This window comes from Pygoscelis adeliae, unplaced genomic scaffold, assembly GCF_000699105.1.
Source record: "Pygoscelis adeliae isolate BGI_AS28 unplaced genomic scaffold, ASM69910v1 Scaffold537, whole genome shotgun sequence".
Taxonomy (NCBI): domain Eukaryota; kingdom Metazoa; phylum Chordata; class Aves; order Sphenisciformes; family Spheniscidae; genus Pygoscelis; species Pygoscelis adeliae.
In genome coordinates, this window is record NW_008825213.1 from 341,453 (window position 1) to 355,125 (window position 13,673).

Here is a 13,673-nt window from a genome sequence, read left to right on the forward strand (position 1 = left end):
AGGCAGGTTTTTAAACCCTTTTCCAAAGCGGGTCTTCACTTGGCTCCTACCGCATCCCATGGCAATGAGATCCATGACTCCCTTACGTGTCTGTGCAGAAGACCTTTGCTGGTTTTCAACCTGTCACTTGCTAATTGCATCCGGGACCCCAGTTTTTGTGCTTTGTGAACTGGAGAGTCGCAGCCCCCTCTCTGGAGCTCTCTTGGGCTTTTTTTTTCTCTTCCAAGCTGGTATTTTCCTCTCTTCAGTCTTTCCTCGTGTAGAAGCTCTGCCATATGCACCGTCTGCTCCTGCACCCATCCCAGCCCTTTTTCTTCCTTATCTGTCTTTTCTGAGGTGACCAGAGCCGCTGGCAGCAGTCGAGACGTGGGTGCATAGGGGATTTCTGCAAACACAAGATGGGCTTTTCTAGCATCATCTCTGCACCACTCGCAGCAGTTCCCTAGGATGCCTTTTTATTGTCGTAAGCCCTGAGCTGACATTTGCACGGTTACATCCACAGTGACTCCAAGATCTCTGAGCAGCATTAGCTCATTTGCAGCCTGTTATTGCAGATGGGTTATTGCTTTTTAAAGAACCAAAGTGTACGTGATCATACTGTCTGGCACCCCACCCCTCTTTCTGATAACTGTAGAAAGCACTGACCAGCAACAGATAAACTGGAAGGAGGGATAGATGTCCCCGGGATGGTTGTTTTTCCTGTTAGAGTGAAAGAGGGAGATGCAGGTCCGCACGTCTGTGCATGGGCGGGCAGGCAGAGCTCCGCCACGCAGCGCCCATGCCAGCAGTGAGGCTGTGCCTGCCCACCAGCTCTCCTGCCTGCGCCCCAGCCAGGGCACCCTGCTTGTGCCCGCCAAGGGACATGAGGGGTGGTGGGGATGGGGGGAAAAGGACAGAAATCGGTAGGAAAGCTCCTCTGGTTCCTCTGGGCACAGCAGAAGTCGTTCCATGTGATGGGTTGAGCAACACCAAATTTCGGCTGCTGTCCTGGTGCCTTGTCCTACGCACCAGCATGATGCTCTGGTCCAGGGACAAGTCAAGTCACATATCACTGGAGTAGGATGGTTTCAGACCGCTCTCATCAGGCCCACGGTGCAACAGGCTGCGCCCTCAGAGGGGTGTCCAAAAGTTGTTTTTTAAAAAAAATGAAAACCAAAACTCTTTGCAATGTTAGCTTATGTAAAACATCTGCTTGGCAGAGACAACCGCATGTCCAATCCCGACGTGGATGTCAGATCATTTCAACCCCTTTTCCACATCAAGGTTTTTTGCCCATTATTCCCACTGTGCTGCCTACTTAGTCCTATTTATAGAGCGCCTTTCATTGGAGTCTCTAGGCTTTTAACCTTTATTCTTGGAAAATTATTCACTTCTTGGACCTGCCGCAGAGCAATTACTCACCAAGGCTCCTCCCCAGCCTGACTTTAAAAGAAATTCCCACGAGGCAGCCCAAAGCTTCAAACCTCCCTGCGGCCAAACCCCAGCTCTGCCTTGTGCCACGACCTGTCTCGGCTTGTCCCGTGGTTCTCAGCCTGGCTCTGTTGTTCATTCACCTGCAGAAATGGTTTGCTGCCTTTGATGCTTCTCTGATGAGATCATTCACCTCCGAGTACAGGAGCAAAACACTCCAAATGGGATTCTGGTGCGGGCTGATTGGTTTCTCCAGGCTTCTTCCTCATTCTCTTACTCATCACCTGCTGGGCCCCCACAGCTTCTGTCTCTGGTCCTGGTCACTGTAGGACAGAAGAGCCCAGTGGTGACCGTAGAGCAATTTGGGGGTAGTTGGTCCCCAAGCTGGGGATAGCTTCTGTGGGCATGAAAGGGGGAAGTTGCCTCTTCTCCTCCTTCCCCCCCAGCAGCCTCCTTGTGTTATGTAGGGTCAGAAATAATCAGTGTTAATTATTTACTGGCTTTCAGGTGGTGTGTGGGATCCATCCAACACTGCAAGAGGCTCATGGGGATGGAGAGGACTCTTCTACCCCGCATCTCTGGAGGGGCAGAGGTGGTTGAAGGGGAGGCGTTTTGTGCTTTTCTCACTTTTGCTGTTAAAATCCCCGGATTTCTAGAATATGAAATCAGCTGCATCACTGCAGAGACCTGAGGCTGGCTTGGAGACTGTGCTCTGCTGTGCTGATGAGACCTGGCTCCTTGCTGAGATGCAGAGGCCCAAGCCTGGCAAACACGATGTTTGGAGACAGGGGGCTGCTGGTGCCTGAGACTCCTGCAGCATTTCCTACAGAAGAAAACCCTCGTGGTTTTGAATGGCTAATTTGGGGCCTAATTTGGGGCTTGAGGAGGAAATTCTTTCAGGCTGTTGTTTGCATTTCACTGGAACAAAAAAAAAAAAGCAAGCAAAAGGAGTCAGCTGGCTTTGCTTTCATACCTCCCATCGTGAAGCAGGCTGGGCACATGGGGCTGGGGCGAGGAGGAGGGAGGGGAACTGATGAAACTATGGGTAGTCATGTTTAAACATTTGTCTTGGAGCTGTGTTGCAAACGTGCATCCCTTTAATGGGCTTCACTCGTGCCCCTGAGACACCACTCGAGGGCAGACGTGCTTCAAAGTCAAATGCCTGCCCCAGACCTGAGAAAAGACAAGGCGATTCCTGCCCAGTGCCCTGCCAAAACCCCCCTTCCAGCTGCTGTGCCTGGGTTTTCTTCCCAGGATGGAGCCTACACCTGGATCCAGGCCGCTGGTCCTGTAGTTGGGATGTACGACCAAAGTCACAAAATCTTCAGTGGTCACTTGAGGAGTCCCTAGACAAGAGATGCGAGGGTACAGCCAGGGGACAGAGCCTGCCTGGCAGGGATGCTGAGCACCTTGCTGCTGGGAGAAGGCTGTGGAGCAGCTCATCTCCTGCTCTTCTGCCTTCTCATGCACCAGTGTTGCCATTTTTTAATAATTCCATCATCACTTTAAATAGCTGTTACTACCAGAGCCCACAGGCTCCTGCCTCAAGTCATCGCTGGCTGCGCACGCAAGCAAACATCGGCATGCTGCCATTTCCCGTGCGTGTCTCTGCATCTACCTGCCCCATCCCGGGGCGCATTTCATTACTTTGTGCCTTTTTGCCAAGAAATACCAGACTGGTGTCGTAGACGATCATGGGAACTAATTCAGTCTGTGCCAAACTCTGCTGCTGTGATTCAAGGCATGATCATGGAGGGCTACGTCCTGTCCCGAAATGTGGCATGGGCTGCTGAAACCGGGGTGAGACTGAGGTGGTTTGGTTTCTACAGGAGGGAAAAGAGATGGGTCAGTAGTCAGAACAAGCCTCGGTACTCACATCGCCATGTGGTACTGGTGAGAAAACAGCATAAAAACCAGGGCATTGCTCCAGACTGTATGATTGCTTAACTCAGGAGCCACCCAGGTGGAGGTACTTGTCCAACTCCCTTTAAAGACCTTCCCCCAGCCAGGTGGGCAGGAGCCCACTTTCATTCAAGGTTCATTCTTGAATCTTCTGCTCTGTCATTCATTAAAAAATTCTGCCTAAGCTTGTTTTAATCATGGCAACTTGGCGATTGCAGCCTGGCTTTTCCAGGACGTTTGCTTTCTTCTGGCGATGGCAGGGAGCTGTGAACAAACATCAGTCCTAAAGATGGGCCTTTTTGATGCCGAAGAACCACAGCTCCGTAATTTCCTTATAAATCTAGCATAACCCCATGGATTCAGAGAAGCTGCCTTGGATTTACACCAGCAACACTCCTCCTGGCCTGCAACCCAACGTCTCGAGCAAAGTGTTTGCAATTCAGCAAAGCCCTTGCAGGCTGCGGGTATTAATGGTGACCCGTGAGAAAATACGGCGGCATCTCTCCTCAGTGCTGCACAGATGGGCCCTGCGCAAGCTCCCGGCTGCGGGTGCCGAAAGCGGAGCGACGCCCCTGGAAGGCTTTTGTGTTTGTGCTACGGGGTGGAGGGGAAATTTAATTGCTTGGCTGCTGACCGTCGACTCCAGCCAAAAGCATACTGGCTCCGGTGTGGCAGAGCAGCGTGCCGGCTTCACGGGCTCCGGGTGCTTGGTGGTGTGGGGTCAGCAGCAGCCGGGTTTATGGCAAGGGGGGATGCTGCGTTCTCTGTTGGTCTCTGCCTGTCCTTTGCTTCTGCCAGCCACAGCCACGGGTTTCTTGTAGTTTGGTCACGGCTGTAGGGAGTCTCAAGCCTTATTTTAAATACAAATCTTGTGTGGTATTTGAGCAGGACATAGTTTAGGAACAAATGACCAGCAGGGACATTTTGGAAAAGGGCTAGAAAACATTAAAGATCATGAGCTTTGATGTCTTCTAATTTAGCCCAGGAGGATGGGAGCCGAGAGCCCTACGGTTCCTACAGACCTGCAAGCAGGGCGGATGCAAACAATTATTTATTTGCCTCGTTGCAGTGGAATTGCCTGCACTGGACAAAACCTGGTCTGCAGGATGATGTTAAGGATGGTGGGCGAAAAGGAGAGAAAACTGAATAATTAAGAATGTGACTTTGGGAAAGGGAGTTTGCTGCTATTTTGAGGCCTAAATGGTTTGGTTCTTGCTTGTTACTATTACATAATGTATTTCATTTGGCATTACTTTATGCAAGTAGGGAGAGGGAAAGCTGGAGCAGAAGGGAACTTAACTCAAAAACCTTGTCCCCAGGTCCCAGCCTTTTCTGTGCTGCTTATAATTAACAGAGTAGTTTGGAGACCAGCTAAAATTTTGGAGAAGGAAAGTCATCATCAAAGTTTCCAAACCTCGGAGAGATGACAAAACACATCCGTGAGGACCCCAGCAAGTGCCTTACAGGGGCAAGCAGCACCAGAGCAGACAGTCCTGCTCTTGTCAAAGGGGGAATTTTTATTAAGAAAGCAGAACCCAAACCTGTCCAGCCTTCCTGTACTGTTACAAAGAAACCGAGAAATACATGCTGTGAGGCAGGGAGGAGAGAACAGACAAGCCTGGCGCGTATGCAACTTTTGCCCTTGGTTTCTGAAGTCTGCTGAATTTTAACTTGGAAATTTTCTGTCTGATAGCAGAGAGAGACATGGGGAACCAGGCGGGGGAGGCACTGGGAAACTGGGAAACACCAGCCGAGGGTCTGGGCGGGGGTTAAGAAGTTCCTGCTATTTTTGCTGTCGCTGCAGTACTTTCCACTGTACTTTGTTGTAGACTTTGTACTTTTATGACCCTCCTAACCCTAAAGACCTGAAGCCTGCCTGGGGCATCTCCTCCCCCCACCATGTCGCGCAGCCTGCGCGAGGGTGCTGGGGCTGAGCCTCCTCTCTGCCATCCCGCAGCCCAGCAGCCCCCGGCGCAGCCGCCGAGGGCTGTGAGCAGCCCCCTGCCATGGCAGAGGGACGAAAAGGCGTTTGTCTAGACACGGCCTGATTCCTTTTGAAATGGCTGCTCAGTCCCGCTGGGGCTTCGCAGTGTTATTAATGGTGTCAGGACAACCTGGAGCTCTGGGAAAGGCGCTAAAACGGGCAGGACCTGCTCTCCGGTGGGGTGCGATTGTCCCAAAGAGGCCGGCTGCTGTGAGGAGCAGGGGAACAACCCCTTGCCCCTCGCACAGGGCAGCTCCGGCAGCAGAGCCCTCTCACTCCCAATGCCCTGTGTTGTTTGCAGGGCACCCGCTTGGAGCAGAGGGAAGCGGCTCCTTCGTTGAGTGGGATTTGGAAAGGGAGGAACGGGGCAGCATCTGCAGAGCCCACGGTGCCAGCATGGGGGGACAGAACCTCACTGGGTAAAGGCACTAACAAACCGGCCACTGCCCTCCCACAGGAAAGTCAAAATGGGGAAGATGTGTGATTGTTGGGATATTATTCCCAGGCTGTTCCAGCACTCCTTACCCAAAGTTTTGCTTTCCTCTGAATCTCCTTTTGTTTCAGTTTCCCCTGAAATGGCTTTTTTCAGACTGATAGAGCAACAACCCCCAGCAGCGGCCCTTCAAGGGACAAACATCACGGCCGCTTTCCCTGTTCCCAAATGGCACTTCCAAGGACAGTTCGTTTGAAATGTCATGTTCAAACACAGTCGTGTACTTGTGTTCTCCTCGGAGGTACGAACAGCTGTAAATCTTCAAAGAGAACAATAATTAGCCCTAAGCAGCACTGGGCTGTGAGAAAATGGATCATGGAACAATTATTGAAAGCAGCCGAGACTAAAAGTAGCATTTAATGGGATCCGGCATCTTCTGTTCCCACTGACCTGAATGCTGCTCCTTCTGCCAGGCAAAGGGAGCGAAAACCACTGAGATTTGTAAGTCAGAGTATTTAGGTCACACGTGGATTAGAGTGTGATCAGATTGGCTTTAATGTAGAGCTGCTCTGAATACCTATAGATCATATGGCGCGCTGAGGGATCAATGCTTCCAACGGCTTTTAGCAAGGTGACGGGGCGAGCCCGGTGAAAGGCTCTCCCTCCGGCAGCACCGTGGTGTTTTGTACCGGCTGCCAGCAGCACAGTGGGTTACGGGTGTTACTCACCCGTGTGCGATCCCAGCTGCTGCGCTGAGAGCGGTGTGGCCGGGAGCGCCGTGGGTGGGATTGCTGCCCGCAGCGCATCCCTGCGCCATGCTCGTCCCTGCTCAGACACGGATGTCACGGCGTGGGAGGAGGTGCGGAGCAGAAGGGGCTTCCCGCACCCTCTCTGTTGCCTCTTCTGCTCTTCGCAGAGACCTAACAAGCTCGTTTCATTTAAGAGCACATCTGCACAGCTCTCGCCTGGTTACAGATGTGTTTGATGTGGCGTTTTCTGCCCCTGGCAGCCTGATCTCTTGTCACGGTGCTGAGTGGCCCAAGCACCGGCCAGTCCTGCAGGGACCAGGACCTGAGGGCAGGACCGTGGCTGCTCCTTGTCCTGCTCAGCTCTGCCAAGCTGAGGCCTGTCCCCAGCATGATTCCTCCATCACCACTGGGAAAGATTATGAGACAACCCAGACCCTGAACGCAATCGGGACACTGCTGCCAGGTGGGTCTGTGTCCCCGGCACGGCTGCTTCTCTGTCCCTGGATGGACAGCTGGCCGGCTTTAGCTCAGGGCTGGAAAGCCAGAGGTGATGTGGGAGAGTTTCTCTGATGGATGTGATCACCTTCGCCGTCCTCGACTGGACAAATGTGCCCACAGGTGGTTAAGCTGGTGCTTGGTCTGCAGCATCATGCTGTGCTCCTGAAGACCCCGTGGTGGTGTGTCCTCCCAGCCTGGTCCATAGGCAGGATGTCCCCTTGCCTTTAAACAAAGACCCATAGTGTTTCTGGTTTGCCATCCCACCAGGCTCACCCACAGCTAAAAGCTCAGGGTAAGAGGAAGAAGGTGGCCCTCAAAGATGCTGCAAGCTGTGATTCCTTAAACCAGGAGCTGGCCTGAGATAGTACCTGTCGCGCAGAGCTCCCGTCTTCTCCCTCTCCAGTTCCACACCACGTCAAACCCTTGCCCCAGGAGAGGAGGCAGAAGATACTCTCAGCTATGTTTTCCTGGCTAACCAAATCACTGAAGCTACAGGGAAGGGCCCAGGTCTGAGTTCTTGCAGCAGTTCTCTGCTATCAGATGCTTTCCATTAGCTGAACAGAGCAGGGCTGCGACCTGCAAGCAGCCAGCCGGGGCGTTGCACTGGGGCAGCGGAGCCCATCTGGGTATCAGCTGTGGGTATCGGCTTTGCGCAGAGAAGGCTCCGCCTCCCTCTCTGGCTCCCTCCGACGCGGGCAGCGCTACCCAACCCCACTGCAATGCCTGGTGGCATGAAGCCGTAGGAGCATCCAGCTTCCAAAATGCTCCGGGCTTTCAATTAGCTGCACCTCCACGAGGAGATTGCTCAGCTCAACGTATCTAAAATCTCCTGTGATGATAGATCGTGATTTGACAGGAGAAGCACAGCTGGCAAAGACATCTCTTCACTTCCTGTAACTTCCCGAGCGCTTCTTAATAACGCCAGTGCTCGTAAAGGTCTGTGGTTCTTGCAATCACGTGGAGAAATAATCTCCCCGGCTGACGCTGATGTGTTGCTGCCTCGGGGTAAGGAGGCAGCAGCTGTGTTTCAGCACACAGACATTGCACAACAGTTGAGGATGGGAAGAGCTGATGTATGCTGGATCCAACTGAAAGAGGAATTTTAGGTCAGCAGAATATTGTTGTCAGCACTGGGACGTGGCCAGGTTGCTATGGGGACACCTGTGCCTTTAGGTGTTTGAGCGTGTGAGGAATCAGGATGCTCTTTCACCTCATTTCCCCAAGAAATCATGCTTCTGTGATCCTCTCTTCCAGCCGCCAGCCCCGCTCCCCCTCTGATCCCATCTCAGCCCAGTGGCAACCTCCAACCACATCTAAGAGAAGGGTGGAGGGCTCCGAGACACGAAGCACCTACAACAAGCCCGTGCAACGCCTGGCCTGAGCGCCACGTGCATCTCCGGCAGGTATTTGTTTGGTGCCAGCAGCTGCCAGGCAGCACGTTGCGGCTCAGCAGGGAGGCGGGCACTTGCCTGTGTAGCCCTGGATCAGCTGGCACCCACTGCCGCCCACAGCTGCACAAAGGGACGATGCCGGCATGGAGGTGACAGGGCTCTTGCTGGAGCAGAGACCAACCTACAAAGCTGTCCTTTGCCCAGGGGACCTGGGCCTAGCAGACAACATCCAAATCCCTGTCTTTAAAAGCAGGTCAAGAGCCGAACCCTGCCTACGTGAGGAGTTGAAGGATAAATGCTTCAAGGACTGGAAGGATGTTTTTGATTCCCAGGCCTTGGGAACACGGGCGGGCGGGTCTGGTGGAGCCAGGGATGAAATCCGGGGGAAAGAGCTGCAGCCAGCCCGGTGAGCCGGTGGGTTTGGGCCGAGAGCCAGGGCAGCAGGAAACCCACCCGCACAGCCGGCTCAAGCATCCGCCTCCCCTTCTACCTGTGGCAGGAGGAGCCGGAGTCAGGCGGGGGCTGCCGTAGCAGCAGCAGCTCTGGGGAGAGGGGGAATTGCATGGAGAAAAGGAAGATTCATCCCCAGAACTAACCTGTGCCGAAAATAATCAGTGACTAATTTTATGTCTTTATGATTGCCTTTTAACTGCGAGTTATTAAAGACGGGAAGAAAGAAGATTATGTCCTGGTGGGAGGATAAATGAGTGTTGCCATAGAAGCGAGGGGATGCTGCAGCACAACTCGGCCCGTCTGGACCACAAACCATGAAGCCATGGCAGAGCCTCGAGGGTGGCCGGCACGCTGCGGACAGAGACACACCCGTGTGAATCCAAGGCGAGCTGACAGCCTGGGAAGACAGAGTAGATAGATTTGTGTTACCAAGCCAAAGCCAGAGAGTCAATATTTAGCCTGGACAGGGAGCCCAGCCCTTGTGCAGCCGGGCCCCCGTCCATCACACTGTTCGATTGCCCTCCCAAGCTCTTCCAGCAGTGGCTTTCCCTCCATCTGGTCTCACAGCCAGATCATGTTTCTCCCCCTCTCTGAGCTAACCCCGTCCCAGAGACACTTTTACCAGTCTCGGGGCAAGGGAGAAGCCAGGATTTGGGGGGGTTCAAGGGATTAGGAAAGAATTTGCCTCTGGGAATGTCTTTCCTCCATTTGCCTGGGATAAATTGTCCGATGGAGATGGAGGCTTTGCAGCTCAGCAGGGAACTGCTCAGAGCTAAACATGTGGAGGCAACAACACTCCTGGTCCCTCCCCGCTGCAGGAACTGGGTGTTGAAAAGTCCTGGAAAGGGTGGGGAGAGCGCTCTGTCCCGTGGCCCCATGCCAGGATGAAGTGGGAGGACGTTTTGCCTGGGCTCTGTGCATGCAGACGTTGCCCGTTCAACGCCCGGGTTCTTTCCTGGGAGGACCAGCTCGCCCATGGGAGGCAGGAGCAAGCTTACGAAGCTGCAGGCACCACAGGAAACATGATTAATTGGAAGAAGAAGGGGGTTTTATTTGGCCTGTTTATAATTTTCTGCTTCCATTATGTCCCTGTAAAGCAAACATGCCTTGCCAGTTAACAGCCCTGACCTTACTGGAGCAGGAATAAAACTGAGAAAACTACCCTTGGCATGTGCGCCTGCAGCCCTGGCACCGCGTGGGGGGCTGTGTTTACAGCTCCATCCCTTCCTCCATCTGCGTTCAGCTTCTGCGTCGCGTTATTTATACCGCAGCAGGGTTCACGGCGTGCTCAGTCCTGTCTCTGCCAAAGAGGGGAAATCCCTGCCCTGGAAAGCAGACGACTGCTCCTGAGTTCATTTGCTGCATGGTCCTAAAGCAGGACCATGACCCAGTCTCACCAGGTGTCCAGAGCCCTGGAAAAAGGCTAAGTCCCCTCCGGGATTCCAGTGGCCAGTTTATTCCTCCTTTAGATCTTGCAATCAAAGACCTTTCACACCTCTGCCAAAGAAAAATGTCAATAGTGCAGATGTGAAATGTCACAGTTTCAGGGTTGGGTTTTTTTTAATCTGAATCCTTTCAGAAGTGGCTCTCCGTAAGAGAGATGTCCTCAAAGTGGGATGCCTCCAAGATGTGCCGGACTGGTACCAGCCACGGCTCCACCACGTCCCCTGGGACAGGCACTTCTGCCCGAGGCTGTACCTGCCCGTGCTGAGCTGGGAGCTCTTGAGTAACTTTGCACAGGCAGGGCCAGAGCCTGATGGTCCTTTTCAGCTCCCCAAATGAGAGATGCTTCATCTCCTCCCTACCTCCTGTGAGCGGGAAGCTACGGTGAGGACCACATCCTTCCCTACCTCCCCAAGAGGTGCCTGTGCCTGCGGCAGAGCTCCTGGGGACCTGGCTGCAGGAACAGGTACCGCGGGGAAATCGTGGGGGGTCGGGGGGCAAAGGACCTGCTCTAAACACTGGCAAAAAGCGGTTTTCACCGGGGTTGTCTAAGCACTGCTGGTCCCAAGGGCTTGCCTCTCCTCTCTCCTGCACCACCTTCTTAACCACGCCTAGCAGGTTTCTGATCTGCCTCTCTGCATCCCCGGCACCCGTGTCTGACCCACAGCTGGCTTAGAGACCCCAGCTTGGGGAGCAAACGGCCCCTTCTCCCCTCTTCGTGCTCTCTGGGGGGACATTCACAGAGGGAGAAGCTGCATCCCGGGTGCCCTTGAGAGTCGCATCCCCCTGCGCCCGCCTTGCTAGTGGCAGCCCCTGCTTTCGATGCCTGGGGCTAAACTGCCTTTTCTGGGGCTGAAGCGCGAGTGCTCCGGCTCCCGGTGATTGGGTGCTATTTTGCTCCAGCACGGTACGGCAGCTGTTGCTGTATATTACCCCAGAGAGCCAGAGCCCACGGGGGGGCTGGAGGCGAGGCGGCGGTGGTCGAGCTCCAGGTACGACTTTCTGGATTTTAACCTTTTCAGTTGGACACGGGGCAGCCCACGGGCACGGCCCATGAGGCGGCACTCAGTCCGCTGCTGGCCGGCAGCAGATCGGGGGCCACGGGGGCCCGTCCCGGTGCTGCCATGCGAGCGCACACAAGGGAGAGCAGGGCAGGCGAGGGGACTATTTTTGGAAGTTTCTTTGATGTGAGTCAGCGGTAGAGGCAACCTCAGGAGCTTGTGCAGGAAAAGAAAGTCCCAGCGACATCAGAGCGGAGCTGGTTATTCATTGAGTGTCTGTAGTTTTGTGCGTTTAAGAGAAGATCTGGCATGTGGAGTGTGCATCCAAGGGAGCGGGAGCACGGGCGGCGCCGGGGAGGGGATGGAGGGGTTGAGCAGTCGTACGGGAGGTCTCCTGTGCAGGAGTCAGTGTGAGCCCAGGGCTCGAGCTGGGCTCTGGGGCTGTGGGTGACCAGCCTGCCATGGGCAAGCTGTCCCTAGCATCAGTGGCCATCCCTTCCGTGCTTGGCCTGGGCAGTGGCCGTGTGCTTGGTACATCGGTGCAAGAGCTGGACCGACAGGAACCGGCCCTAGGAAACCTGGTCCTGCGGGTGATGCAACCCATCCTGGCTGGGGATGAGGATCCCACGTCAGCTGTAGAGCCCCAAAATGCCTCCCTCTGAGGCTCGGACCCCCATCTCCCATCCGGCGAGGAACAGACCTGGACACGGAGCCGGTCAGTTCGTGGGACCGAGTTAACGCCTGTCAGCGCCGGGGGGAGGATGGCTGCCTGCCCAGCCACGGCACGGCTGTCTCGGAGCCCTGCAACCGTCGCGGCAAAGCCTGGAAACACGCCCAGGGGCTGGAGGCGGTTTGGGCTCTGTCTGGGTGAAACCCAAGGGAGGGAGGCGTGGGAACAGCCCAGCACCCTGTGATGGGGAGCTGAGCACAGCCGGTGACTGGGAACCACAGTGAGGACGTGGCAGGATGGCCGTGTGCTGTGGAGCACTACTGCCCGCTGACCGCCCGGCGTTCATTTTATCCCTCTCAGTTTAGTGAGAATCCCTTGAAACGACATGGCAGCAGGTCCCCATGAGGTCTTGGAGAAAGACTTGGGATGCCCCGAGGCCATCAACAAGCTGCCCGGGCGGGCGGGGAGCGCTCAGAGGCAGCCAAGGAAGGACGGAAGAAAAGGTACCTTGTCCTCACTGCGAGCGGGCAGCCAGGAGATGCCGGCTGTGGCCATGCCAGTGCCGCTGCCGTGGTGCTTGAGGCCTTGCAGGAGAGGGCCCAGCCCAGCAGAGGTGGCTCTTTGTGGCACAGTGAAATCACGGGGCGACCTCGGACATCAAGGGGCACTTGTGCGGCGCCGACCCCGCGGGGACATCGGCCATGGCCACAGCCAAGAGGAACGGCAGCTTGTGCCCTCCTCTGTCTTCCTTGCGCTCATCTTTGCTCAGAAAAAGTGTGAATAACTGTGTAGCTCAAAAACACGACAAGCACTTGGGGGAAAGACTCTTTAAGGAAAAATTTTCCATCTTTGTGCTTTCCTTGGGGCTGAGAACCCCCCAGCCAATGCAAGAGTCCTGGGGCAGCGCCTTCGCTTCCCAGCAGAGAAAGGACCAGACTTGCCATCACTAAAACAAAACCAAAGACTTTTTTGATTTCCTGTTGAAAGCCAAAACCTTTCAGGCCATGGTTCCCCAGCCAAAAGGTTCCCTCTTATTTATTTGTTTTGCTTCCAATAGCTTGTCTTAGATTTCATCCTGGGAGCTGGTATTTTTTCTCAGCATTCATTCTTCCACTGGGGGAAAATAAACTAAATGCAGCTCAAAGGAGGCAGAAATTCCTCCTTCTGGTGAGGGCTTGGAAGGATGTGGCATCCAGATCCCTGCAGAGTGAGGGCTGCGCTTGGAGGTGCCGAGAGGGCTGAGGCCACTTTGGCGTCGGGACCATGCCGGTGCATCCTCACCCCCGTAGCTCACCCCAGACACAGGGGCAGAGGAACCCCAAATCCCTTGGGCAGGGAGCCCAAGGACCGCAGCACGCTCCCCAGCCCTTCGTTGCGTCGGACTGCTGCAGAGCCCTGGGGACCCTCTGGTTTTCTCTCCTGCTTCACATCTGGGAAAAGCCTCAAGAGTCACCCCTGAGCTTCGCGGTCCTCCTGGGTGGCTTGCAGTCTTCTTTGAGGTCTGGTTGCTCCACAGTAGCTGGAGTTTGTCCTGCTGTCTAGGCTATAGCCTGAGCTGCTGCCTTCCAGCCTCCAGCCATGTGTTTTCAGGGTGTCCGTGCGCACCCTGGGCTGTTGGTCCCTCCGTGCGCCTTGGCAGGGAGGTCACCATCCCCCTCGGCTGCAGCTCCCTGGGGATATCCAGGACAGTGCCATTTTGGGGCTCAGCAGCCCCAGACCTGCATGGTGATGCTCTTACA

General features: G+C 54.8%; 2 protein-coding genes across 2 annotated transcripts in view; one reads left to right on the forward strand and one right to left on the reverse strand.

Annotated features, from left to right (window-relative positions):
* OAZ1 (ornithine decarboxylase antizyme 1) overlaps positions 1–8,512 on the reverse strand; it is a 29,647-nt gene extending 21,135 nt beyond the window's left edge. Inside the window, exon 1 of the mRNA XM_009329081.1 lies at positions 8,446–8,512. Coding sequence (XP_009327356.1) covers positions 8,446–8,512 — 67 coding nt within the window. The remainder of the gene's footprint in view (positions 1–8,445) is intronic.
* The window catches only part of LOC103921164, a 10,366-nt gene continuing 5,203 nt past the window's right edge, over positions 8,511–13,673 (forward strand). The window contains exons 1-2 of the mRNA XM_009329082.1: positions 8,511–8,773; positions 11,167–11,255. Coding sequence (XP_009327357.1) covers positions 8,511–8,773; positions 11,167–11,255 — 352 coding nt within the window. The remainder of the gene's footprint in view (positions 8,774–11,166; positions 11,256–13,673) is intronic.